Below are 24,591 nucleotides of genomic sequence, written 5' to 3'. Positions count from 1 at the left end.
GCAAAGTGTCATATTTTGTTTGATAACCCTCTTGTGAAACACCCTGAAATGTTTTGCTACATGGTGCTATATAAATGTAAGATATAACTGTTAACCTGTTGGTACAAGTTGGGTATATTTGAATGATGTTTTCTGAGTCCTGGACATAATCATGTGCTCTGGATTTCTCTGAACCTCAGAGCACCATTACTTAAGCACTGCACATGTGTAGTATTACATTAGATTTCAGAGTGAATGGGTGTGTTCAAATATGTGTCAATATAACCTGGATGTAAACCATCTACCTATTGACTCAGAAAAAAACTTGAGGCAGTAGATATAAATGATTCCAATGTGTCAAGCTATTACTTGGATTGGACTGTCTAGATTTTAGACTGGAAACCAGCTCAATGTTGCCATCAGACCAGCACTTTAAGTGAACATCTGAATTTGGATAGTAGGCGTTATTTTGTTCTTTGCATCGTAAATGTGCTTCTATAGGTGTCAGGAAAAAAGCAGGTTAACTTGGCTCTTGGACCACTTTTTCACTACTTCATTTCTACATGCACTCACTGCCACCACCCCACTCCTCCCACTTTGCCTCAGCTATTAATACGTTTTGTGCCTTGAAATGGTTTTAATTTTGTTCATTGTGCCTCTTCATCGCTCATAGATATCACTTCAGCCATTCAATCATCTCCTGTTTTCCAATTGTGCACTTTAAAGCTAATTTTGCTTCTTGTGTTTGTGTATTTGTTTTGCAACTCTTTCCTCTCACTCCTCCCCTTATTCCTTGAAATGCTGTTCTGTAATTTCTTTCAGTTCTGATAACCTCTCTTGTGTGGCTTATCTGTTCCTCCGATGCCGACTAAACTGTTGTGTGTTTCTAGCACTGTTACTGGGCCATAGCTTCCGAGCTCCCCATTTTCAGATTGGGGGGCACTCCAAAGATGCACTGGGGAATCTCTCCTGAAGCTCCTAGGTAAAGGTTTGCAAGGCAATTGGCCACAAGTGCACGCTTCCTCTGGACAATTATGCTGCACTGGGGACCATTCAAAAATGTGGCTTAAGTCGCTAACTTTGGATGGTTACACCAATAGTTACTGAGAAGAAGAATTATAACCTCTTCTAACTTCTGGGTAACTATTGTAAAGACCCAGACTGATCCCACGGGACTTCCGCCACATCTGTGGGGCTCTCCCCAACCTCCCGCTTACCTGCTTTATGGCAGCAAGTGCCATAAAAAAGGGGGTGTGGCCCCTATGAATCCACCGGAGCTGTACTTCGCGGGGGCCTGCGAGGAGTCATTCGATGCAGACCCCAAGCAGCTCCAGTGAACAGAAGGGTCAGCGTAATTTTCAAGACCAGGTAAGTGTGCATTTATTTCTTTGTACTCCTGTGGGCCAGCACTTTCTGACACTAGTTGGAAGCTATGGCCCATTGCTTCCAATTTCCAGCACCTGCAGTTTTTAGCTTTTTATTCCAAACCTAATGTTTGGAACTTTATTATAGTGGGTGGATGAGAGTGATTAATTTGTGCTCCTTCTCACCCAGAGGAGGTCTGCAGTTTTGAAAGATCAAAGAAAAGACGAGGTGGACAAAATATCTAACAGGAAGTAGGATAGGGTGGAGTCTTTAAATATATACTACTCCAATACCATTTAGGGGTTTCTGTTGCACAGTATTGATTCTGGGTAGATCAAGGAGAAACTCCTTAAGAAATGATAAGTGTGAAGTTAAGTGCTACAAGACTGTGTTTTCACTCCAGTAGCAGCAACAAATGATGTAATATTGCATTCAATTTAATTGTATCTTATTTTTTTCTTCAAAGTGTAACCTCTTTTGGCCAACACTTTTTTTTAAAGAACTTCAATTGTGACACTGGTATGAACCTGTTAAAGTAGGGCATCTCTCCTTTCTAGGATGCTCTGGTGATCAAATTTATCATTGACCACATTTATCCCATGGAGCGACTTCTTGCAAGCAATATGAATATAGCTGCAGATCAGCTTAAATACTGCACAAGCCCTTGTAACATGGTTTATCAGAATCAGCCAAAGTTTCCTTAGATCTTAGTTTCCTTTCTTGGAGTCAGACTGCCTCAGAGTAGCCCTTCAGATTGTCTATAGTCCAGCACCTAGCTGTTTGCAACACCTTTCTGTAACATCTACAGGTTGATGTTAATAAAAATCTAGCATGACACTGATACAAAATGCTTCCTACATGTTCCTTCCTCTTTAAGAATAAGTGGTCATTGACTCTAGATTTTTTAAAAACTAAATGAATTTTAATAATAACTTTTGCCTCATTCACAGGCTGAAGTAAATGCAACAGTTATCTTCCTCAGTGAGATTGTTTGGGAAAAATTTCGGCCAAATACAGGCTGCTTTGAGCCTTTAATCTTGCATTTCCCTGACTACAGCAAAGGTAAAACGGCACTGTTTATAGCTTTCATTCTTTGATTAGTAATACATAGTAACACTATAGAAAAAGGTTTAAAAAAAGACTTACATTTATACAGAGTGCCATTAATTGCTTTTGAAGTGTAGTAGGAAATGTGGAGCTAGTTTGCATGCAGCAAACTCTAGCAAATAGCAATATTAATGACCAGATAATCTGTTTTTTGTGATGTTGATTGAGGGATAAATATTGGCTAGTACACTGGGGATGGCTCCCAGCTCGTCAAAACAGTACCATGGGATCTTTGCATCCACCTGAAAAGGTAGACGGGGCTTTAGTTTAATGTCTCATCTGAAAGATGGCACCTCCAACAGTGTAACACTCCTTCAGTACAGCACTGGAATCTCAGGCTAGATTTTTCTACTGAAGTCTCTGGAGTGGGATATGCCTCTATGTCAGAAGGTTATGGGTTCGAGAGTGCAACCAACTGAGCCACAGCTGACCCACATGACACACATTTACATATTTTATTGCATGAATCAAAATTTAATTGTTTGTTTTCAAGTACTGCACTTTAATGAATTAAAATTCTGCATTGAATTTTTTTTCCCCAAAATGACATTGCAAAGCCCCGCTGACTACCGTTCACTCTAATCTTTCTTCTATTCTTAGCCTTACTGAATAACATCAGCTATTTTGGCCTACATAGTAAAAGGGGATGAGTAAGTGGGTAGGAATTGTATTTTTAACATTAGCACCCCTTGAAACAGATGGGATGCCTGATCTTCAAACTACCTTGAATGAGTAGTAACAGCACTTCAGAACTGGCAAGCAGCCATAGCATTAGACTAGTAATTGTAGGTTTGGATGGGTTTTTGATGACAAATTCATTGCAGTTTTGAGAATGTGGGATCGACAATAATGCAGATTGTGGCAGATGTTTCCCAAAGTTTATCCATTTGGAAATTAAGCAGAAAAGCTCATCGGAGCAAGAAATTTAATATGTTGCAATATGGGCAGGCAACTGCACCTTTTTGGAGAAATGGGAGCAAGATGGTAAATGTGATTAGGTCTGTTCTCTCATGGGAAGGGTAAACTGTTTGGGCAGAATATGGCCTGTTTCCATCTTGTAACTTCTATGTATTACTATACATGTATTTTTGGCCGCTTTGTTTGATTTCAACTCGTGCCTTTTGACAACATCCTCATCAGCCTCCAGCTGAAACATGTCCAAAATGACGAGCAGAACAACAATGATCTAGGCATATGACCTATAGTCTTTTTATTCTTTCACGGAATGTGGACGTGGCTGGCTATGCCGGCATTCTTCTTGCCCATCCTTCATTGTCCTTGAGAAGGTGGTGGTGGTGAGCTGACTTTTTGAACCACTGCAGTCCATATTGGAGGAATGGTGATATAGTTCCAAGTCAAGTATGGTGTGTGACTTGGAAGGGAACTTGCAGGTGGTGGTGTTCCCATGCATCTATTACCCTTGTTCTTCAAGGTGGTAGAGGTTGTGGGTTTGAAAGGTGCTGTTGAAGGAACCTTGTTAAATTACTGCAGTGCATCTTTGTAGTTGGTACACACTGCTGCCAGTGTGCCTCAGTGGTGGAGGGAGTGGATGTCGAAGCTAGTGGGTGATGTCCCAATCAAGCGGGACGCTTTGTCCTAGATGTTGTCGAGCTTCTTGACTGTTGTTGGAACTGCACTCATCCAGACAAGTGGGAGTATTCCATCACACTCCTGATTTGTGCCTTGTAGATGGTGAACAGGCTTTGGGGAATCAGGAGGTGAGTTACGCTTCTCAGAATTCCCAGCCTCTGACCTGCACTTGTAGCCACAGTATTTATATGGCTGGTCCAGTTCAGTTTCCCGTCAATGATAACCCCCAGGATGTTGATAGTGGGGGATTCAGCGATGGTAATGCCATTGAGTGTCACAGGCAGATGATTGGATTCTCTCTTGTTGGGATGGTCATTGCCTGGCACTTGTGTGGCCCGAATGTTACTTGCAACTTATCAGCCCAAACCTGAATGTTGTTCAGGTCTTTCTGCATATGGGCACGGACTGCTTCAGTATCTGAGGAGTCATGAATAATGCTGAACACTGTGCAATCATCAGTGAGTATTCCCATTTCTGATCTTATGAGGGAATATATAGAATATTGTATGAAGTAAATTAATATATCTAATGACAATTACCATTACTGAAACTGCTTGTTTTTAAATTTCAGCTGACCTCCAGAAAATTCTTTCACATGATCATCCTCCAGAATTCTCCGCAGATTTTTATGCTTCTTATATTAATATTCTACTTGGAGTGTTCTACACTGTCTGTCGAGATTTAAAAGAGCTGCGACATCTAGTAAGTTTCTAATGCTCTGTGTGGAACTATGTGTTTCTCTACCCCCGCACCCCTCAAACCCTCTTTGCGTCCCTGGGCTGTGTGTCAACTGCATCCTGAGAGTCAAATATCTGACAGTGTTGCTCTGAAGTCGTCACCTATTTGGTGACTGTGGGACCTTTCCCTCTGTTTTTCATCCTGATTGTAGTGGTGCTGAGATTGAGAAGTAGGTATACTATTGTATTATAATTTGATAATTGACTAACAAGTCTGGCTTAGTGATAGAATCTTGGAGTAGTCAACTGGAGGCTTGGACTCTTCCTGTTTTGTTACAGGTGACACCATAATTCACTGCCTGTATAGGTAGAGTGGTCCTGGTTGGACATGCAGCCGGTACTTTGTGCCTGTTAAGGGATTGTTTAGGCTAGGGTTTGGACCAAGGACAGAACACCAGATCGGGGATAGTAATAAAGCCTCAAGTGCCAATGTTATTGTAGGAATGGAACTAGCAATGTTTTTTTTTAACAAAGTGTTCAGCCACAAGCAGAGAGTAAAGTGCTTGAAATTAAAGTTTTTTTTTAATTCATTTTATTCATTCATGGGATGTTTGTGGATGGGGTGCCAATCAAACAGGCCAAAGGATTGGGAAGAGGCTGAAGGGAGAGGGTGGAGCTTTGAATTTAAAGAAAAAACTAATCAGTGAGTGGAACAAGACCAAAGATTGGAGAAACCAAAGTGGACAACTGGGTGACAGAGGTTATTGAAAGAAAAATCTTGGGACAGGATGCTTGAATGGCCTAGAACAGGTTAGGGAGCGGCAGGAAGTAAAAGTAAACTTAATTTTGGTCTGCAAGAAACAAATACTTTCTTTCTCCAAGCGGAAGTGCAAAGTAAACGTGAGCTTCAGAAGTAGAGATTTGGTAGTTGTGTGAGTGAATGATGAGGTCATACAAAGTCAACAATGTTATGACAGTTAATTGTTACAGGTAAGTGTTGACATCGGAATTCCAAAGAAAATCTTCATTTAATGGCCCAGATCTTCCAGTCCCTGGATAGTCGGAGACCTGATGCCCCCCAAGATAAGCTATGGGACCCCACAATGACTCCATGGGAATTATCCGTGAAGTTTGAACTTAAGAAGGTCAATTCCCCTGCTCCCTGGGACCCTTTGAAAAAAAATTTCCAACTCTGAGACTTACTTACCTGGATAGTTACCAGGAAATGTTAGATGGATTAAAACCTAGTTTAACGCCTGGATAACAACAGAACTTGCCCACTCCTAACTCATTCACACTGGCCACCTTACTACCCCATTCTGACCCTACGACTCTCTTTCCCGCACACGACCCCCCACTGACCCTACCCCTTTACCCATTCTCTGACCTCTCACCCACCCACCTTCTCTCTCTAGCTTTTCAGAGAAGCTTTGGGTCATTTAAACTTCACTTAACAGAATATGGCAGCGCCATAAAAAGGGGCATGGTTTCTTCGTGGATTCTCTCCGCTGCTTCCTCCGAGGTTTCCTGCACTGACTGAGTTCTGTAGGATCCTCCATTGAAAGATTGCCCTGAGAAATCAGAGGAAAGTAAGTGTGTATTTTTTTGTCAGAAATAGGGATTTCAACCCTGATCAGAAGATTTGGACCAATATGTTTGCATTACCAATGTAGACCTACAAGTATTACCAAAAAATGTTGATAGAGGAAAGTTTGTGGACAGGAAGTGCACACTGGCAGTCAAAATCAAGTATAATAAATATATAGACAAAATTGACACAGTGTAACAAAAGCCTAACTACAGTAAGTAAAATCTTGTAGATTGGGAGTGTGTCTGAACATGTGATTTTTCATACAGGCTGAGTAACTCACCATAACTGCTTCTACACTGGGAGCAATGTTTAATTGTCAAACTGTGATCGTTGCTGTTGAGACTGCTAGTTGTACTCATCATTTAGCTGGCTCATGCTTCGTCAGCTGTAAAAATAAAAAACTTTTAATGGCATGCAGAAGGTAGGTGCGCACGTAAAAGGAGACAACTATTTGAAAGCATAGGTATTTTGCAAAGATTACAGCATCTTAGCCGTTATTCATCTCTGAAATAAAGCGTGGCAGAAATCGAAAGATGGTGTCAGCAAACATTAAGCATTCTGGCATTAAAAGCAGAAGAGGAGTTTGATATTAATGGGTTATGTCTCATAGTATTTACCACCTTCATCACTGGCACACCAGCCTGGCAGGTTTCTGAATGCTAAATCAAAGTTACGCCAGAACAGGTTATTTCATCCTGACGACAGAGGCAGGTAAATGTAGTCTACTGCCAGTGTTTAGATTAGGTGTTTTGTATTCCAGTGATCTTTGTATCATGTCTCATGCAAGGTCACTTATATTTATTTTCATTTAGGCCTTTTCTTTCCAATAATAATGGCAAGGAGATTTTGCATGTCATGAAGCTATTAATGTATATAATATTTTGGAAAATATTTTTCTTTTAAAATAAAGGTTTTGTCTGCGGATATGTCTTAATTGGATTATAGCCAGCTAGTCTGGGTGCTTTGATGTACTAGTTTGAGATGTAAACAGAGAGAGCGTGCATTTGCATTTTTTGAATAGAGTATTCAAGAACTGGGGTGAAAACTTATGCCCTTTTAAAGATACTAAGCCATATGTCTATATTACTAATAAAATAGGTATTCTGAAAAGGGTTTCATTGTTAAATGGTGAAGTTCAAAGAGGTTGTTGATACAATGAGAATTAACATTCAGTGGGGATGGTAGGTATAACTTAGTTGTTTTCGGGTGTGCAGGCAGAGGCAATGTAAGATCAAAAGGCAGCTGTAAGCCTCCATCTGGCTCCACAGTGAAAAGAATCTCATTTTGAGTTTGTACGGTGAAAATACTTTGCCTGGTGTTTTGGTTAAGTCTATGGGTTGTTGTTGGCTTAATGGAGATTAGTTTGGGAATTTGTTAAAAGTTATGATAGTAATTTGTAGCTATTTGTACATATATTTTAACCTGTATAAATTAATAAAATGTTTCATTTAGTTTAATGTAAAGCCTCAGACTAGTGGTCTGACTCCTGAGTTTAGAGTCGCATCTCAAACATAACACTTAAGATTATTGATTATGACAGTTATTTAAAGTTTCCCTCTGGAACTTTAAAATAACTTCGCTTTACCGACTGCATCGATCATAACACTGAAGTGCCAGGAATGCCACAATAATGTTTCAATGAGCTGACCTCGCATTATTTCCTAAAACCAAAAGTGAAATACTGCAGAAATGTGAAATAAAAATAGAAAATGCCAGAAAGCGCGTTAGGCAGCATCTGTGAAGGCCCTGCAGAGGTGAGCTTGAAGGCAGTTGGGAGCAAGGTTGGAAATAAGGGCATTAGGTCGATGCCCTGACACATTCCTCCTCCCAACAATCTTGCCAGAGGCAGGTGAACAACAAGAGTGACTGCCTACCTATGTAGTAGCACCGAGTAGTCAGGATCAGTTAAGGCATTAACAAAGGATGGGCAGTGTCCATCAGAATCTTCCTAGATAAAAGCAAAATACTGTGGATGCTGGAAATCTGAAACAAAAACAAAAATAGCTGGAAAAACTCAGCAGGTCTGACAGCATCTGTGGAGAGGAAGGCAGAGTTAATGTTTCGGGTCCGTGTGACTCTTCATCAGAACTAAAGAAAAATAGAAATGAGGTGAAATATAAGCTGTTTGAGGGGGGTGGCACAGGTGGAGCTGGATAGAGGGCCAGTGATAGGTGGAGGCAAAGAAGAGATTGCCAAAGTTGTCATAGACAAAAGGACAAAGGGGTGTTGATGGTGGTGATATTAGCTAAAAATTGTGACATTAAGGGTAGAAAGCAGGACAAGCAAGTGACAGATGGCCCTAGTGGGGGTGGGGTAGGGGGAAGGGATCAAAATAGGCTAAAAGGCGGAGGTAAGACAATGAATGGAAATAAATTTAAAAATAATAATAGAAATAGCTGGGAAAAGAAAATATATAAGGATCGGAAAGGGGGTGAGGCTGGAGGAGAGAGTTCATTATCTGAAGTTGTTGAACTCAATGTTAAGTCCGGAAGGCTGTAAAGTGCCTAATCGGAAGATGAGGTGCTGTTGCTCCAGTTTGCGTTGAGCTTCACTGGAACATTGCAGCAGGCCAAAGATGGACATGTGGGCATGAGAACAGGGTGGTATGTTGAAATGGCAAGCGACAGGGAGGTTTGGGTTATCTTCCTAGTGTTGGAGCAGATTCTCACTGAGTGCAGAGTCAGGTAGTTCCATGGATGTGGCCTTCTGGCAGTAGGCCAGGTGGTCATTGGAGCCAGAGTCTCAATGATAGGGCCACAGGTATGAAAGGACACATCTGCTGCCCAAACAAATCCCCCAGTGTGTTTTCCCTTCAGTATGGTGGCCCTCCTGGCTTGGGACCTCTTTATTTTTGAAATTATATGCACATTTCCGTTGGGCATGCCAGCCGTCCAAGGCTGGGGATTCTCTGGAACCCACAAGCCATCCTTAACCGTCTCGAACCAACAAGAGGGAAGAACATACTTGACCTCATCCTCACCAGCCTGCCTACTGCAGATGCATCTGTCCATGACAGTATCAGTAGGAGTGACCATTGCACAGTCATTGTGGAGACGAAGTCCTGCTTTCATATTGAGAATACTCTTCATTGTGTTGTTCGGCACTATCACCGTGCTAAATGGGATAGATTTTGAACAGATCTAGCAACTCCAGACTGGGCACCCATGAGACACTGTGGGTCATCAGCAGCAGTAACCACAACCTGTAACCTCATAACCTGGCACATCCCCCACTCGACTATTACCATCAAGCCAGGGGATCAACCATGATTCAATGAAGAGTGCAGGGGAGCATGCCAGGAGCAGCACCAGGCATACCTAAAATGAGCCGTCAACCTGGTAAAGCTATAAACACAGGACTACTTGCGTGACAAGCAGCATAAGCAGCAAGTGATAGACAGAGCTAAGCAATCCCACAACCAAGGGATCAGGTCTAAGCTCTGCAGTCCTGCCAGCTGTGAATGGCGGTTGACGATTAAGCAGCCACAAATACCCCCAACCTCAATGATGGGGGGAGCCCAGCACATCAGTGCAAAAGATAAGGCTGAAGCATTTGTTACAATCTATAGCCGGGTGGATGGTCCATCTCGGCCTCCTCCAGAGGCCCCCAGCATCACAGATCCCAGTCTTCAGCCAATTCAGTTCACTGCATGTGATATCAAGAAATGACTGAAGGCACTGGATACTGGAAAGGCTATGGGCCCTGACAATATTCCGGCAATAGTGCTGAAGACTTGTGCCCCAGAACTTGCCTCGCCCCTAGCCAAGCTGTTTCAGTACAGCTACAACACTGGCATCCACTCAGTAATGTGAAAATTTCCCAGGTATGTCCTGTACATACAAAGCAGGACAAATCCAACCCGCCCAATTACTGCCCCATCAGTCTATTCTCCATCATCAGTAAAGTAATGGAATGGGTCATCAACAGGGGTTATCAAGCGGCACTTGCTTAGCAATAACCTCACTGACGCCCAGTTTGGGTTCCGCTAGGGCCACTCAGCTCCTGACCTCATTACAGCCCTGAATCAAACATGGACAAAAGAACTGAACTCCCGAGGTGGGATTGTCCTTGACATCAAGGCCACATTTGACCAAGCGCGGCATCAAGGATCCCGAGCAAAATTGGTGTCAGTGGTAATCAGGGGGAAGACTCTCTGCTGGTTGGAGTCATACCGAGCATAAAGGAAGATGGTTGTGATTGTTGGAGGGCAATCATCTCAGCTCCAGGACATCATTGCAGGAGTTCCTCAGAGTAGTGTCTTTGGCCCAACCATCTTCAGCTGCTTCATTAATGAACTTCCTTTCGTCGTAAGGTCAGAAGTGGGGTTGTTCGCTGATGATTGAACAATGTTCAGCACCATTCGCGACTCCTCAAATACTGAAGCAGTCCATGTCCAATTGCAGCAAGACCTAGACAATATCCAGGCTTGAGCTAATGTGGCAAGTAACATTCGAGCTGCATGAGTGTCAAGCAATGACTATCTCCAACAACAGAATCCAACCAGCGCCCCTTGATGTTCAATGCCATTACCAGCACTGAATCCCTCACTATCAATATCCTGGGGGTAATCATTGACCAGAAACTGAACTGGACTAGCCATATAAATGCTGTGGCTACAAGAGACTAGGAATCGTGCGACGAGTAACTCACCTCCTGACTCCTGAAAGCCTGTTCACCATCTAAAAGGCACTAGTCAGGAGTGTGATGGAATACTCCCCACTTGCCTGGATGGATGCAGCTCCCACAAGAAGCTTGACACTGTCCAGGACAAAGCAGCCCACTTGATTGGCACCACATCCACAAATATTCACTCCCTCCACCACCAATGCACAGTAGCAGCAGTGCGTACCATCTACAAGATGCACTTCAGGAATTCACCAAGGCTTCTTCAGCAGCATCCAAACCCACGACCACTGCCATCTAGAAGGACAAGGGTAGCAAACAGATGGGAATACCACCACTGGAAGTTCCCCTCCAAGTCACATGCCATCTTGACTAGGAAATGTTTCGGCATTCCTTCACTGTAGCTGGGTCAAAATCCTGAAACTCCCTTCCTAACAGCACCGTGGGTGTGCCTACACCACATGGACTGCAGCGGTTCAAGAAGGCAGCTCACCAACACCTTCTCAAGGGCAATTAGGGATGGGCAATAAATGCTAGCCCAGCCAGTGAAGCCCGCATCTCGTGAGTGAAGTTTTAAAAAATTGGATGATGGAGGTGACCAATTTAGGAGGCTGCTTCCTGGAAGATCATGCCAGAGCACGCATGGCAGACCAGTGCAGGGTTGGAAAATGGTTCTGATTCCTGAAAATATTCCATTAATATAAGAAAAGATTTGTTACCTTTTATCATAACTAAAAAATAATCTGAGAATTGTAGGTGCATGCAATGTCTGAGGTGTAGTAGTCAAAAAAATGAAACACACAATTGGGCTAAATTGGTCATATTAAATGGCTATATTCAAAACTTCCTAATGTCTGTATTTAGTGTTTTAAGATTGGATGTAATAAGTTTTAGTCCTGTTAAAATGTGAACCACTTAATCATTTATGTATTGCCTTGAAGTCTCTAGCATAGGAAAGTTTCATTACACTACCAATATTCCAGCTTATTCAATTTTTTGTTTGCAATTTATCAAGATTGTATGTTAATGCTGGGAAATGGAATGTTATCCATTTTAGGCTTCACATTGTTAGCATCAAGCAGTCCCAGAGGATATGTATCATGTTTTTGCTTGTGGATTTTGGCTTCAGATGCTCTCCTGCTTCAGTCTCAATTCTTCGAGCAACCTATACTGCACTGTTGTGAAATGTTAACATTTCTCCAATCCAATACCAATCCTCCTCTGACTACTTAGAGTGACATTGTTAATTTATCAGTGAATTGGAGAGAATAGGTTAACACTGTCTGAATGTGATTTATTTAAAACTAAAGATGTCTTACTTTTCTTTTGCACACTAGCAGACAACGAGGTTTGATTTAACAATTGGTGGCAATGAATTGAACTAACATTTTGACTGAAGGGCTCATTTGTTCTTTTTCAGGCTGCACTAAATTTTCCAAAGTTCTGTGAGCCCGTAGAAAGAGGAGATGGTAAGCCTTAGAGAAGGAGATTTAATTTCTGTTTTTAAATAACTGCATTGAGGAAAATCCTTACATTTAAAATGTTTAAAAATTATTTAGTTGGTCCTTGCCATTGTATGATTATTTGATAATTGGAAAAGGTAAAGGGTGAATTTCAATATAAACCTTGCCCCATTATTGAAGTTATGTTGAGGTGCTTTCCAACTGAAAGAAAATGTAACTGTAATTTCTTGTAATAGCTTAATTTGGAAAAAAAACTGGTGGTTAAAATTCATTTTAGGCTACTACCTAGCAGGCTGTTTTCTCTCAAATTAGGAGGGCATGACAGACTACAGATGCTGCCATTCAATGAGTAGCTGACAAGAAATGCTGTTCTGCAAAATAAAGTGCAGCAATCTGCAACTACACAGGGTGCCATTTAAAAGTTCAGTTAACAGCAAACTGAGGAAAATTGTTCAAAATTACACATTTGCAAGATGGATCAGGTTAATGAAGACCATTCATCCATCCTAGATGAATTGAAAAAAAAACTTTCCTCCTGCCCCCACCACATCCAAAATTCAGTAGTTGGCTGTTTGATTTAATGATTCCTGGCATTTTGCTGCACTTGTGCACCTGCAAGTCCATATAAAGTGTAGGATCACTCTCCATCCTAAATTTGTCATTTGTAAGTCATGTGTGACTGTTCAAATGATGGTCTAAATTTATTTTTTGTATCAGTTTGCTACCTTGTATTCTTCTTGAGGGTCCCTTCTTAAGCACCAACATTCAAAGCTTTTCCAGCCTTTCCTCTTAAGTTATTTGATACTAGGGATCTTTGCACTCCCTCAAGGCCTTCCATGTTGCCTTTGCATCTTAGTGACCAGACCTGAGATACGAGATTGTGAACAAAGCGATATATTTGCTTTTTGTTGCTGCTGCAAATTGGCACATGTAAAGTGTCAAGTGCACTACTCCTCTAGATTCATTTCAACTTCATGTAAAATATATTTCAGCACCACTCATAGGGTAACCATTGCAACTGATATTCCCCTCTGTACACTACTTAGACTTATTCATTGCAAGTTTAATTTATTATTGTTCTGCTCACTTCAAATTTTTTCTAAGTTATGATCCCTGGCACTACCTCCAATTCAATTGCTCCTATTCCTTGGATAGTATCATTTCTGAATTTGACTTTGTTAAAATTAGACCCCACATTCTGCCACTAGAGCTACTTGGTGTACATCTAGGCAATAATTAGTGACAAAGCATGAATTGCAATGTGTCTTGTCTGGTCAGTCATGTGACTGGGTATTAAGAAAGGTGCTTGTTTCATTAACCAGCGATTGTGCATGGCAGAAATGAGAAATACAGTGTCTTTGTTACTAATCTCATCATGGTGAAGAATGTATGCACGTCCACATTGCTTGACAGGTTCAAATAAGTCAATTAAAAGAAGAGTGAACTTATAGATGGGTATTATCGTTTGTCATTATGCAAAATAATTTTCTTCAGTTTTACTTTTTTGTTCCACATTTTTCATCTTTGTGGAGCTATAAAAAAGAATCTGCAGAGAAGATTTGCCCTAATTATGTCAGGCTGATATTCTGTACACCGAGTTTGCTTCATTGCATAGCATCGTCATTTGACCACCGCATGGATACAAATGAGTTTTGTTATATTGTTGCCAAATTCTGCTCACTATGAGCTAACTACATTATTTGTAAAAATGCTTATTCTATCTTTAACTTCTTCACTGAAGATGATTCTGAATCACAAGTCCAGACATGGAATTTTTGCTGCCATCACTTGAAGGATGCCAAACTAAATCTAGAGTACATTTGCTGCTCTGCTCTTCGACGCTGATTGGTACTCAGCTGCAAGGTCACAAATATAATGTGGTTGCTTTTTTTTTCCTGTGTGGGAATTGAAGTTCAGGACTTCTTGCAAGTCATGCATCTGTAAGCAACTTTGAAAAAGGATGAGATAAGGCATATAAGTAAAGTCTTGCTTGAATTGCTTTGTGGTGTATTTCTCAGAGCAGCCCTTAAGCAATTTACATGAGGATTGTGGCTCCCAAATAAATACCTTAGTGTTGCATGTGTACATTGTGTCTCACCATGACAGCAAGGCAGCTACATGGCATGTTCTATTGTCTTTAGTTTAACAATTCAATCTGAAAAGCATTTTTTTTTACCCTATTTGAAATTCTGCTTAAATTTAGCTTTGCAGAGTTTCTAGTTTTGCCATAATCTATTTGTACGCAGGCACTGAAGGAATGAAGAAGCATGTTAGACTTCTTAATTTTGATTTTCCTTGTTGCTTGAATGTCATTGGAGTATTGCTGACATTGGGGACTGAAGTTATTGTGATACAGAGGACAGAAAGAAAATGCAGACGCAATGATTGAAAAAGCTAACGTTTTTCTTCAAGCCAGAGAAGAGGATGCTCATCGGTTGTGGAAAAACATTGAACCGCACCTGAAAAAAGCAATGCAAACAGTTTATCTGCGAGAAATCTCAAGGTAATCACCTGATGAATAAACAGTATAGCCACTCAATGATATTTTGCCATCTAAAGTGGGGGAAGTGAACATGAGCATCCCAGAATATTATCAGAGTCAAAATTTGTGGCTCTTGAATATGCCATATATTCAAGATGTGGCATGAATCTTGTCACAGATTCATGTGGCAAGCAGAATGGCTCTAATTATTTTTCACAAGCAGAAAATACTTCACTATTGGTTTCTAGCTCAGCCCAAATGAGACATGACCAGGGTGACAAAGATAAAGACCAACCACCAAGAATCTGAGATCTTGCAAGAAGCATTTTGCTAGTGACTGTAATGTTGACTAAAAGAAGTTCACTTGATTTTGTTAAGCTGGTGGTATCAAATTACAAGAAGAGTTTAATGTCTCCCAGCTGCAGACCTTCTTATGTTGCATCACACATATATACAGTTCTAGTTGCCTTAATTGAATTTCCTACTGTGAGGCCACTAGTTTTCACTGCATGGAAAAACAGATGTTATTTCTGAAACGCCAGTAGATACTACAGGGAGAGAGCACAATAGAGATCTTGTCCTATGTGTTAAATCCCCCAGTTTATTGTACGCTGCAACCCTTGACCTCTTATTTTGGTTTCTTTACAAAATGTGATGTGCTGAACATGTCCCAATTCAATACTTGTTCCATTTTTGTACTACTGCTGGATTACTATTTACATTTATTCTCATAATCTGTCAGAACAGAAGTTTTTTTTTTATTGCAGACAGACATCCTATTATCTTTATCTTCCACTGAGATTATGGTGGGATGTGGGTGAGACTGAGGAACTAGTTGCATATGTGGAAGTATGAAGATATATTTAATGATTGGCATTCCATCCACCATCTTAAACAGTCACTCTCTCCACCACCGACACACAGTAGCTAGAGTATGTACCATCCAAAAGATGCACTGCAGCAACTTGCCAAGGCCTTTCTAATATCACCTTCCAAATTTGCGACCTCTGCCACATGAAAAAAATTGCAGCAACAGGCTCATGGGAATCACCAACACATACAAGTTCCTCTCCAAGTCGCACACCATCCTGAATTGGAATTATATCACCATTTCTTCATTGTTGCTAGGCGAAAATCCTGCAAGTCCCTACTTAACACAGACTGCAGTGGTTCAAGAAACTCACCAACACCACCTCGAGAGCAATTAGTTAAATTCCCATAAATTAATTTTTAAAAAAGGTTGATTTTTGGATTGTGAAATTTATGTCTTTACAATAAGACTAATAATTTACTTACATCAAGCACAGCAAAAGTTTTGAACATACAAGTTTTGCAAGATATAAAGGAAAATTTTGTATTTAAATAGCACTATGTAGCCATCAATAATGTTTCCGAGCCCTTCACATTACAAAAAATACTTTGAATTGCTGTGACTTCTTAAGTAGACAGATAAGGTGGCATCTTGCACACAGCACAATGCCATTATGGCAATAACGCAGGTGGAAAAAAATTGGTCTTTCTTCATAGCATTAATTGAAGAAGAAATATTGGCTTAGACATTGGGAGGCCTCCCTGTGCATTGGTTGTGTGATCTTTAGTGTCCATCTAGATCATTGGAACTTGCAGAGGGAGCCTTGATTTAATGTCTTACCCCAAAGGATGGTATCTCTGGTCATGCAGCATTCTCTGTGGAGGGCCACCTTTAGATTGAGGTGGCAATCTTGATATATGGTTTGAATTTGACATCTTCTGAACCAGATTTGGAACTGTTAAACCTACTGAGCAAAGCTGATGCAAAATTTTAGTAAGTAGTAGGGATCACCATGGCTTTACTCATGGATACCTGTGGATAGTTTGGGGCCTGGAGCATGATGGCTATATTTAGCTAGGAACTTGACTTGTCTCTTTACATGGCCCACCTCTGCTTTAAAGTTTAATCTATATTCTTGTTATTTTCATAGGTCTCAGGCTGCAAATAAAACCGATTTTCATTTTCTTATTTACTATTTATTCATTAAATGAGGCAATGGCTCTGTTATGATCCCTGCTGCAGTCACCCCTGGACAAGCCTGATTCCAGATAGGAACCCAGCTTGATAGATCCTAACTTTTATTTGTCTATATGGTGATGTGGAGAGGGGCTACTGGAGTCAGCTAATGAACTTTTAACAAAAGAATAAAACATAAAGAAAAGATGAACTATATTACAATATTCCTTCACCCACAACTATACAGATATATACGGACTTGTAAGGATAACACCAGTTACAAAAACTATCTTATACTCTCATGTTTCCAGTAGGTACACAGTCCATGTAAACTAGTAGGCACCCTATGGTCAGACACACCACACCCTGAAACCAAGTAACAGATGCCACCTCAATCAGATGCTATGGATCTCATCAACTCCCTCAGACCCTTGTCTCACTGTGAACCAACCAGTCTCACTGCTCTCTGTCTTTCACACAAGGGTTTCCAACCTCCACTCTCCAAGAACTTGCTTTGGAATCTTCTCCCAAACCAAAGCTTTCTTTCAGGTGCCTTCCACAAGATTTCACCTCCAGGGTTTCGAACTGTCCTTCTGATGTTCCTCTTCCCTGGGTCACCACATGCATTCAAGCTATCTTCCAAGCACTCTGTCTCACTGACTCAGTGCCAACAGTACACCACTGCTTCACAAACCCATAGCAAAGTGTTACAGACCTTCACCTGTCTCTTTGGACCTTCTTGCCTCTTGCAAGCTGTTCTTGCTTTAAGTCTGCTTTCTGCAGCTTTTGTCTCTTTAAATTTGAAGCTTGGAGCCTTTCTCTCTGCCCCTTACTCTTCACTTAACAGGACTGTTTCCAGGTCCCTACACTTACTTTGACTAGAAGGTCTTCTTTGGACTCTCCCCTGTTTCTGTCTCACTCCTTTGGCTTTGGGACCTTTTGGTTCTTTTGGGAAATCTGAGAGGGACTCCCAGTGTCCTGTCTCTCTGGAGTCCTCATAGAGTCACAGAGGTCTACAGCACAGTAAAAGGCCCTTCAGCCCATTGAGTCTGTGCCAGTCAAACAAAGTACCTAACTATTCTAATCCCATTTTCCAGCACTAGGCCCATAGCCTTTTATGCCATGGCATCCCAAGTGCACATCCAAATACTTCTTAAATGTTATGAGGGTTTCTGCCTCTACCACCCTTTCAGGCAGTGAGTTCCAGATTCCCACCACCCTCTGGGTGAAAAAATTCTTCCTCACATCCCCTCTACACCTCATGCCACTTACCTTAAACTATGCCCCCTGATTATTGATCCTTCCACCAAAGAGAAAAGTTCCTTCCTGTCTACCCTATCTATGCCCCTTATGATTTTATACACCTCAGTCATGTCCCCCCTCAATCTCCTCTGCTCCAGGGAAAATAACTCCAGTCTATCCAATCCCTCCTCATAACTAAAACTCTCCAGCCCAGGCAACAACCCAGTAAATCTTTGCACACACTCTTGTGCAAACACACCCTTCCTATAATGCGGATTCCAGAACTGCACGCAAATCTCTAGCTGTAGACTAACCAGCATTTTATACAGTTCCAGCATAACCTCCCTGCTCTTGTATTCTATGCCTAGGCTAAGAAAGGCAAGTATCCCATATACCTTCTTAACCACCTCATCGACCTGTCCCGCTAGCTTAAGGGACCAGTGGATATGCACACCAAGGTTCCTCTGATCCTCAGTACTTCCCAGGGTCCTATCATTCATCGTGTATTCCCGTGCCTTATTTGTCCTGCCCCAGTGCATCACCTCACATTTATCCAGATTAAATTCCATTTGTCACTGATCAGCCCATCTGTATCCTCCTGTAATCTAAGGCTATCCTCCTCACTATTTACCACCCCACCAATTTTCGTGTCATCCGCAAACTTACTGATCAACCCTCCTACATTCAGGTCTAAATTGTTCATACGTACCACAGACAGCAAGGATCCCAACACTGGTCCCTGTGGAACCCCACTGGACATAGGCATCCAGTCACAAAAACACCCCTCGACCTTCATCCTCTACTTCCTGCCACTCAGCCAATTCTGGATCCAATTTGCCAAATTACCTTGGATCCCATGGGCTCTTACCTTCATTATCAGTCTTCCATGCGGGATCTTATCAAAAGCCTTGCTGAAGTCCAAGTAGACTACATCAAATTTGTTGCCCTCATCTACACACCTGGTTACCTTTTCGAAAAATTCAATCAAATTGGTCAGACATGACCTCCCCTTAACAAAACCATGCTGGCTATCCTTGATTAATCCCTGCCTCTGCAAGTGTAGATTAATTCTGTCCCTCAGAATTGCTTCCAATAGTTTCCTCACCACTGAGATTAGACTGACTGACCTGTAGTTCCCTGGTTTATTCCTTCCTCCCTTCTTGAATAACGGACCACATTGGCTGTCCTCCAGTCCTCTGGCACCTCTCCTATGGCTGGAGAGGTATTGAAAATTATTGCCAGGGCCTCCCTTGCCTCACTCAACAGCCTGGGATACATTTAATCCGGGCCTGGAGTTTTATCTACTTTTAAGCCTGCTAGACCACTTAGATCCTCCTCCCTTTCTGTGCTAATTTCTTTAATTATATCACAGTCCTTCCGCCTGATTTCCATACCAACGTCATCCTTCTCACTTGTGAACACCAACACAAAGCATTTATTTAGAACCCTACCTACGTCTTCCGGCTCCACACACAAATTACCACTATGTTCCTTAATGAGTCCTACTCTTTCCCTAGTTATCCCCTTACTCTTAATGTACGTAAAATAACTTTGGATTTTCCTTTATTTTACCTGCCAATGTTTTCTCGTGCCCCCTTTTTTGCTCTCCTAATTTCCTTTTTAGGTTATGCCTCCCTTTTTCTCTTTATCCAATCCTGTATATCCCTCGACATCCAGGGTTCACTGGATTTGTTGGACCCACCCTTTGTCTTTACAGGAATATGTTGGCCCTGTGCTCTCCTATTTCCTTCTTGAATGAGTCCCACTGCTCTGATGCGGATTTAGCTAAAAGTAGTTGCTCCCAGTCCACTCTGGCCAAATCATATCTGATCTTATTAAAATCGGCCTTCCCCCAATTTAGAACTCTGATTTCTGTTCCATTCTTGTCCTTTTCCATAACAACCTTGAATCTAACGGAGTTATGATCACTATCTGCAAAATGTTCCCTAGTGATACCTCTACCATTTGCCTGGCTTCATTCCCTAAAATTAAGCCCAGGACCACCCCGTCTCTTGTAGGAACTTATATGTACTAGCTTAAAAAGCTCTTCTGGATGCATTTTAGGAATTCTGCTCCCTCTAAACCTATCACACTATGACTAACCCAGTTAATTTTGGGAAAGTTGAAATCCCCCACTATTATTACCCTATTATTTTTACACTTCTCTGAAATTTGCCTTCATATCTGCTCTTCTATTTTTCTCTGTTTGAGGGGTCTATAGTACACTCCCAGCATTGTGATTGTTTTTTTTTGTTCTTTAGTTCTACCCATATGGCTTCATTTGAGGAACCTTCTAAGATGCCATGCCTCCTTATTGCTGTAATTGATTCCGTGATCAATATTGTGATACCCCCTCCTCTTTTACCTCCTTCCCTGTCATGCCTAAAGACCCTGTATCCTGGATTATTGTGCTGCCAATCCCTCTCTCAACCATGTCTCTGTGACAGCAATGACATCATGCTTCCATGTATTAATTTGTGCCCTCAACTCATCTACCTTATTCATCAGACCCCTTGCATTAAAATAAATACCATCAAACCTTGCCAAACTCCCTTGTGCCTTAACTGGCCTATAATTTCTATGCCTTCCAGACTCATTTGCGCTCTCATATAATTTTGGCTGTGCATCTCTCCCTGCTGAACCTCTCAGGATCCCATCCTCCTGCCAAGTTAATTTAAACCCTCCCAACAGCATTAGCAAACCTCCCTGCAAGGATGTTGGTCCCATTCCGGTTCAGGTGCAACCTGTCCACCTTGTACAAGTCCCAATGTCCCAGAAATCTAAAGCCCACCCTCCTGCACCATCTCTCCAGCCATGCATTCATCTGGACTAACCTCCTATTTCTGTACTCACTAGTGCGTGGCACCGGAAGTAATCCAGAATTACTACCTTTGAGGTCCTGCTTTTTAATCTGTTTCCTAGCTCCCTAAATTCTGCTTGCAAGACCTCTTCCCTTTTTCTACCTATGTCGTTAATACCATATGTACCACGATCTCTGTCTGCTTGCCCTCCCCCTTTAGAATGCCCTGCAGCAGTTCAGTGATATTCTTGACCCTGGCACCAGGGAGGCAACATGCCATCCTGGAGTCACATCTAAGGCTGCAGAAATGCCTGTCTGTTCCCCTTACTATCGAGTCTTCTACCACTATTGCTTTTCCCCTCTTTTTTCTCCCCCTGCCCCATGCAGCTGAGCCACTCACAGTGCCATGAGTGTGGCTGCACTCCCCAGAGGAACCGTTACTCTCACAGTTTTCCAACAAGAAAAATGGTTCTCGAGCAAGATGCACCCTGGGAATTTCCTGACTACCTGACTGATGGTCACCTATTTCCCCTCTGTCTGCACTTCTGCAAGCTGTGAGGTGACCATGTCTAAAAATATGCTATCCACAAAACTCTCAGCCTCACGGATGCACCTCAGCACCTCCTGCTGCCGCTCAAGCTCTGAATCCCGGAGCTCAAGTAGCTGCAGCTGGTAGCACTTCCTGCACATGTGGTCGTTCAGATTGCAAGGAGCGTCTAGGACTTCCCACATGTTGCAGGCGGTACATAACATGTGACTGTGCTGTCCTACTATGCCTCTAGTTGGAAATAAAACCCTTACTTTAAGTTAAATAAAGTATAAGAAAGTTAAATTATTTGTGTACTTTAAATAAAAACTAGAACCCTTACCTTTCCTTAGCTTAATCTATTTTAAACTGGAGAAAAACACTTACACAGTGCAAACCAATCAGCTCTCACCTTTGTGCTGACATCACTTTTTGAAGCTTCCCCACACTTGCGCTGGTTCTAATCTCTCTACCGCTTTCTTACGTTGTCTTGTGATGTCACTGTTGTTATTTTCAACAAGAACTGACTGCAGGATGCTCTTCCCAGACTGCTTCACCGCAATGCTGACTACAGGACACCCTTCCCAGACTGCTTCACAGTGATGCTAACTGTAGGACACTCTTCTCAGTCCTGGCTTCAAGCTGCTTAAAACTGATATATCTTTAGTTTTCCTGTGGGAGGGTCCTGCCTCTCTGGGCCCCTGTGGCTAGGCTATTTTTTTCTATTGTTGTAGCTTGACTTCTCTTTAAGAGTCATAAAACTCATTAGAAATGCAGGCACGTTTTGAAAGAGAAACTAAAACTCAATCTGACATTTCTTAACACACAGAAAAATACAAATCAAATTTAAACTTTAAAGCTAAAACTCATCCCTAACACCCACAAATACCAATATAACTTACTTAAACTATCTTTATTTCCTAACAGGCTTTAATGACCAATTCCAAGCTTCCAGGTCCACAAACTGCAAACCGCAAAAGCGGAAAATGTAGCTCAATTTTAAGGAGGACTGAGTTACCTTTCTATCATGGGCTGAATTTCCATAATTTTTAAGCTATATGAAACTTAGGGGTTATGGTTTGAAGGCCACTTTATTAAAGCTATACTGAAAATGAATTGCCAAGACTTTTGATGCCCCATTGAGCTGAGCAATTTTCATTCTTGTGAGAAAAAAATGTTTGTATTGTATGGATTGCTTCACGAAAGGAAAGCTAATCTACTCTGTGACTTTGCCAGTAAAAAGATGGAAAATAGAAAGCACTATAAGCCAGACAGATTTGTGCATATCAAATTGCTTAGTTATGTTCCTCAGAACAGTAAGTTCTATTCAATTAGATGTTTTAATTTATTGTTACCAGCAAATGAAAACACATTGGAACGATGTACTTGGGATTATCTTCAGCACCTAATGTAGAGTGCTAACCACCAAGCTCCATTAGTAAAACCCAAGCAACTTGTGCCATTTGCACTTCCTATTTGAGATTTTGTTCTGTTTGAACTTGTGATTTTGGTGCTTTCAAAAAAGCTGCAAAGTTATCTAAAAGATCTATATTCATTCCAGTTAATTTTCTCTGTGACTAAAATATTTAAAGGGGGATATTCCCATAATTGAAAAAGTTGGAGAATTTATTTCATTGTTTTGAGATTGAAGTGGAACTTTTGTTTTAAAATACAATGCCCTTTAAGAGAATGGAAAAAATATTGACTTGATTGATTTCTATAGTTCTGTGCACAAAAATATTCTTTTGCTAATTACATTATCCTATATGTTTCAGCTCTCAGTGGGAGAGACTGCAGCAAGAAGATAAAGAAGGTGGACATGTGAAAGGTGAACCAGCCCTGGTTTAGCTGACCAGAAGAATCTGTCCTTTATTTGCTACTGATCAGATTATGAATTTTTGTAGATGAGCATGAATTGCAACCTTAAGTCATATAATTAAATTAAAACTTATAATTCTAACTATTTTTGGGATTGTAGGATACTACACAAAGATGATCTACACTCTCAATTTTTGCTCATAATTAATAATTATACACATTGCCACTTTGTACTCAATCTTTAAGCCATTCTACTGGACAAAAGAATTATGAAGTTACATAGTCCTGAGTGAGCAGAAGGTGGTGAGAGCAGACAGTTTGGGGCAGGAACTATTAGAGGCAAGGAAACAAGAATGACTTGAGTCGGAACAGACTGGACTGTGGAGAATTCCTTCCCACCTGAGATTATTTTCAGTGTGCTGATTTACTTGCCCATCTTGATGATGTGCTAGACTGCATACATGCTCATCTAGCCCGAGTGCTTCTCACAAGCACGCTTGAAATGCTGGCTTGCTGCTCTGTTCCTAGTGGGGTGTTTTTTTATATGCTCCTGCTCCCTTAACTGCCTTGAAACTAGCTGCCACCAAATACAAAAACCAGAATTCCACTAAGCGTTCATACTCTCATGGTTCCCCATGTCCTGTTCACCTCATGGTTATCCCAAGGCCCATCCTAACTCCCTCACCCACACCTATGCAATGCCTGCTTTCTCCCATTCCACCTTGAGCTTAAATTATTGTTTCATCATGGATGCAGATTCACTACTCCTTCCTTGCCCTTTTAGCTTGGCCTTAGGGCACCTTCTTTCTCAGCTACACATTTTGCAGCATCTCTTGACAGTTTTTTTTTTGAGCCTTACACTCTGTATGCTACCTTCCATCTTCCTGTATAGCATAGTCTCTTAAGCAAGAAACTTGGAGCTAGACAGGTTCAATGAAAAGCTTTTGGCTGTACAGACAGGTTCAATGAGAAACTTTGGACTATCCAAGCATGGTCAATGAGAAGCTTTGGACTATACAATCACGGTCAATGAGAAGCTTTGGCCTATACAGAGAGTGAAAGATTGGAAAAGAAAGAAGCAACAAAAGGAACGGGAGAGTGGGAAAAGAGAGAAATTATAAATTACTGTCATTGTAAAATTGTGTTTTCAAATGTACCAGTACCACAGAAGATCCACTCTTCATTTAAATGAAGAAAACACCTTTTTAGATGAAAATCAATATTTTAGGCTCAAAGTGGTATGACAATCAGTTAAATTTAGCTATAGAGATGTTATACTTCTTGGCACAAGGGAATGGAAATGGGAACTTGGTTGCAATTGTAACATAGTGAAGTGACATG

General features: G+C 41.3%; 1 protein-coding gene across 4 annotated transcripts in view; it reads left to right on the top strand.

Annotated features, from left to right (window-relative positions):
- orc5 (origin recognition complex, subunit 5) overlaps positions 1-24,591 on the top strand; it is a 113,447-nt gene that overhangs the window by 30,056 nt on the left and 58,800 nt on the right. For all 4 annotated transcript variants that reach the window (XM_041202331.1, XM_041202332.1, XM_041202330.1 and 1 more), the window contains exons 6-10: positions 2,295-2,406; positions 4,613-4,743; positions 12,353-12,401; positions 14,808-14,898; positions 23,208-23,260. In XM_041202331.1, the coding sequence (XP_041058265.1) occupies positions 2,295-2,406; positions 4,613-4,743; positions 12,353-12,401; positions 14,808-14,898; positions 23,208-23,260 (436 nt within the window). The remainder of the gene's footprint in view (positions 1-2,294; positions 2,407-4,612; positions 4,744-12,352; positions 12,402-14,807; positions 14,899-23,207; positions 23,261-24,591) is intronic.

The sequence above is a fragment of the Carcharodon carcharias genome, chromosome 13, assembly GCF_017639515.1.
Source record: "Carcharodon carcharias isolate sCarCar2 chromosome 13, sCarCar2.pri, whole genome shotgun sequence".
In the NCBI taxonomy this organism is placed as follows: domain Eukaryota; kingdom Metazoa; phylum Chordata; class Chondrichthyes; order Lamniformes; family Lamnidae; genus Carcharodon; species Carcharodon carcharias.
This window is presented reverse-complemented; position numbering and strand designations above follow the sequence as displayed.